At 38.3% G+C, this 4,154-nt stretch overlaps 1 protein-coding gene across 1 annotated transcript; it reads left to right on the forward strand.

Annotated features, from left to right (window-relative positions):
- Positions 1-776: 776 nt before the first annotated feature.
- Positions 777-1,703, forward strand: LOC102811753 (olfactory receptor 7E24-like). Its single transcript, XM_006877383.1, has one exon. It carries the CDS (start codon positions 777-779, stop codon positions 1,701-1,703), a length of 927 nt encoding a protein of 308 aa, XP_006877445.1.
- Positions 1,704-4,154: the final 2,451 nt, after the last annotated feature.

A 4,154-nucleotide genomic window follows, 5' to 3' on the forward strand; every position in this document is an offset into this window, starting at 1 on the left:
GCGACCCTGTATAGGGTTTCCAAGGAGCAGCTGGTGAGCTTGAACTACCGACTTGCAGATCAAATGGCTTTGCAGTGTGGCACATTAACCCACAGCACCATGCCAGGACTCCATATCAATGATTAGGAAGTGGTAATTCATGTTAGAAAAAGTGGACTTTTAGGATATATTTAATCTTCACTCATAAGAAAAATAGACTCAAAATACATACTGATAATGATAAAAGACAACAGTCTTCAATATGGATTGCACTTTAGTGTAAGAAAAAAAAAAAAAACACGACCAAGAAATGACATCATGATAAACAGAGAACGAATTGAATCTCTAAGACTTCATTGTGCTACACTCTATAACCAACACCCATGGAAAGAGTAGTTGAGAAATTAAATGAATTTACAGGCAAATCTGCTGTAAAAAAAAACAACAACACTTCTTTAATAAAGTGTTAAAGAACTAATAGATCAGTGTGAGGATTAAGGTATACCTGACCCAAGTCATGGCATTGTACATCATCTCATGTGTATGTGAAAATGTCGCTATGACTTGGAATGACTTGACAGAATCCAGAAACTAGCAACAATGTGGAAACCAACCTCATGCTGATCATTCTTAAATATATATATTTAAGAATATATGTATATATATATATTCATCCACTAGCAAATATGTGTACTTGTAAATTCTTGAATTCACAATATAGACTCTGTTATGGATGCATGTTAACTAATTTCCTTTTAACATTTCTCTTTTCTTTTTCCAAAAGTTGTCTCAGATATATGGAGCCACAGAATCTAACAGGTATCTCAAAATTCCTCCTCTTGGGCCTTTCTGATGATCCTGAATTGCAACCCTTTCTCTTTGGATTATTCCTGTCCATGTACCTAATCACTGTGACTGGAAACCTGTTCATCATCCTGGCTGTCAGCTCTGACCCTCACCTCCACACCCCCATGTACTTCTTCCTCTCCAACCTGTCCTTGGCTGACTTTGGTTTCATCTCCACCACAGTCCCAAACATGCTGGTCAACATCCAGACACAGAACAAATCCATCACCTATGTGGGATGCCTGACACAAGTGTCATTTTTTTATCTCTTTGCAGGTCTGGACAATATTTTCTTGACTGTGATGGCTTATGACAGGTTTGTGGCCATTTGTCACCCCCTGCATTACACAGTCATCATGAACCCTCGTCTCTGTGGCTTGTTAGTTTTGGTAGCTTTTTTCATCACTGTTTTGGAGTCCCAGTTGCACATTTCAATGTTATCACAACTTACCTTTTGTACAGATGTAGAAATTCCTCATTTCTTCTGTGACCCTCCTCAACTCATTAACCTTGCTTGTTCTGACACATTTACCAATACCATATTAGTATATTGTATCGGTGCCATCTTTGGTGGTATTCCAGTCTCAGGGATTATTTTCTCTTACACTCGAATTATTTCCTCCATTCTGAAAATTTCATCTTCAGGTGGAAAGTTTAAAGCCTTTTCTACCTGTGGCTCTCATTTGTCAGTTGTTTTCTTATTTTATGGAACAGGATTCGGAGTGTACTTCAGTTCAGTTGTTACATCTTCCAGAATGAGTGCAGTGGCCTCAGTAATGTACTCTGTTGTCACTCCCATGCTGAACCCCTTCATCTACAGCCTGAGGAACAGGGACATAAAGACAGCCCTGCAGAGGCTCCTCGGCAGAACAGCCTAACGTCAACTTTCATACCAATTTTGGGTGTACTGATTTGTAAAGATGGCAAATGCAGATATCTGCAACAAGAAATCTTACTGCTGGTTTTTGTATATATAGTTTTTGCATCTCTTATAGGATTTAATATTGAGTTTTGAACATTCCATTCTTTGTCACAATTTTAATGCAGTAGTGGGATCATTCTAGGATATGTTAATCTGCATGGCCAATTTCTAATATAGTTCTGAAGCCTCCTGTTGCTTCTCACCTGTAACCATGGCATCCTGGTAAAATATGCAACTCTATTTTGATGTACTTGGAATTTTCATCATTTACCACAATACATATCTATTACCCAGACTACTCTTGCATGTAATGGAGTTTTATATGAAGGTTATGTGTGAGAACGCATTCACTAGTTTCAAACCTTTTTCCTACTGGATGAATCTGGGATGCCTTGGTCCCAACACTAAAGATTCTGATTTAATTGGAACAGCTTGTGATGTGAGAACACAAGTTTTACAGTTGTTGTTGTTGCTGTTAAGTGCCATCGAATCAGTACCAACTCATTCTGTCCTGGGTCAATGAAACACTGCCCAATCCTGGGCCAACCTCACTATTGTTGCCATGTTTGAGCCCATTAATGCTTTCCCTTTGCCAGTCCATCTCTCTGGGGTCTTCCTCTTTTTCTCTGACCCTCCACCTTACCAAACATGATATTCTTCTCCAACAATTGGTCCTTCCTGACAATATGACTGAAGTATGAGAAACCAAGTTTGATCATCCTACCACATGTGATTTTTGTGGGGCTGAAGGATGAGCACTGGACTGATAGCCAACAGGTCAGTGATTCAAACTCACCAGTTGCTCCTCACAAATCCTATACAGGGTTTCTATGAGTTGGAACTCAGTGGCAGCTAACAATAAAAGTAGTTGATTTTAATGTGCAGCCAAGTTGAGAACTTTTCTTCTTTTCAGTCTTTTCCATTATAAATGGCTACTTGTCATGTTTTCTTTGATTACTGAGAAAATGCTGAGGATGTCAAAGTGATCAGAGCAAACAACAGACAAGTGGTTTTTCACAATGCTCACGATGACATTTCTTTTTATACCTTCTCCCTGTACATCACACTTCTGTTAACTGCTCTTGGGTTGATTCCTTGGCACATGGTGAACCCACTGCATATCAGAAGTGCTGCCCAGCCACTACCATTCCCATTACTGGTTGTGGATCAAACCACAGAACATGATTCAAACTGTTTTAATTGGTTAAATTTTTGAAATACTTTGTCAAGCCATTCTTACTAGTCCATCTTAGTCTCTTAACTTAATTGAAATGGGTTTAACATTGAAGGTGCATAAAAATCTCTAATAACAGGTGGTTGTTGCACATGGACACATTGGTTGGAAATCAAACCTGGTATTACACGTGGAAGAGGAAGATTCTATCAATGAACCACCACTGCCTTCATTCTGCACAGCATAGAGTTGACCATACAAACTTTTTGATAAACCATTTTGTTCTCACTTCAAGCTTATCCTTCCATACTTTACTTCATGATGAGGGCCAAGAGAACAGAGAGTCTTTAATACTCTGATTTCCCATATAGCTTTATGATTACATTCTTCCAATAAGGATCACTAAAGATTACTACATCTTATTAGCGTTAAAATTTTCCTTATTCCTGTATCCCCAATCCTTGTTTTGGTGGCTTTGTTTTGCAGTTGCTGTTGTTATTAGGTACCTTCTAATCAGTTCCAAATAATTGTTACCCTATGCATAACAGAATAAAACACTGTGAATCCTTTGCTAACCTAATGATTATGGCCTCACTTGAGCCCATTGCTACTGACATTGTGCCAATTCATCTCATTGAGAGTTTCCCTCTTTTTCTTCAACCTTACATTTTACCAAACAGTATATCATTCTCCAGGGACTGGACCCTCCTGATAATATGTCCAAAGCATGAAATATGAAGTTTGGACATCCAGGCTTCCAAAGAGCAGTGTCGCTGTACTTGGTTTAACACAGATCTCTTTGTTCTTTTGGAAGTATAGGGTACTTTTAATAGTCTCTTCCAACACCATGACTCAAGTGCATCAATTCTTCTTGGAAATTCCTTATTCACTGTCCAGCTTTTGCATGCATATGAGGTTATTGAAAATACCATGGCTTGCATCAGACACACCTTAATCCTCAAACTGACATCTTTGCTCTTGAACACTTTAAAGAGGTCTTACACAGCAGAATTTTCCAATGCAATAGATCATTTTATTTCTTAACTGCTGCGTCCATGAATGTTAAGGTTTGATCCTAGAAAAATGAAGTCCTGGCAACTTTATTGTTTTCTCAATTTATATCAATGTTGTTTACTGGTACAGTGTAAGGATTTTTGTTTGCATTACATTGAGGTGCAGCCCATATGAATGACAGTGGTCTTTGACCTTCAACAATATTTTAAGTCTTTTGCT

Source organism: Chrysochloris asiatica, unplaced genomic scaffold, assembly GCF_000296735.1.
Source record: "Chrysochloris asiatica unplaced genomic scaffold, ChrAsi1.0 scaffold00491, whole genome shotgun sequence".
In the NCBI taxonomy this organism is placed as follows: Eukaryota; Metazoa; Chordata; class Mammalia; order Afrosoricida; family Chrysochloridae; genus Chrysochloris; species Chrysochloris asiatica.

Bases quoted from the DNA above. Each gene is read 5' to 3' on its own strand.
- LOC102811753 (XM_006877383.1), top strand. From the start codon at position 777: ATGGAGCCACAGAATCTAACAGGTATCTCAAAATTCCTCCTCTTGGGC.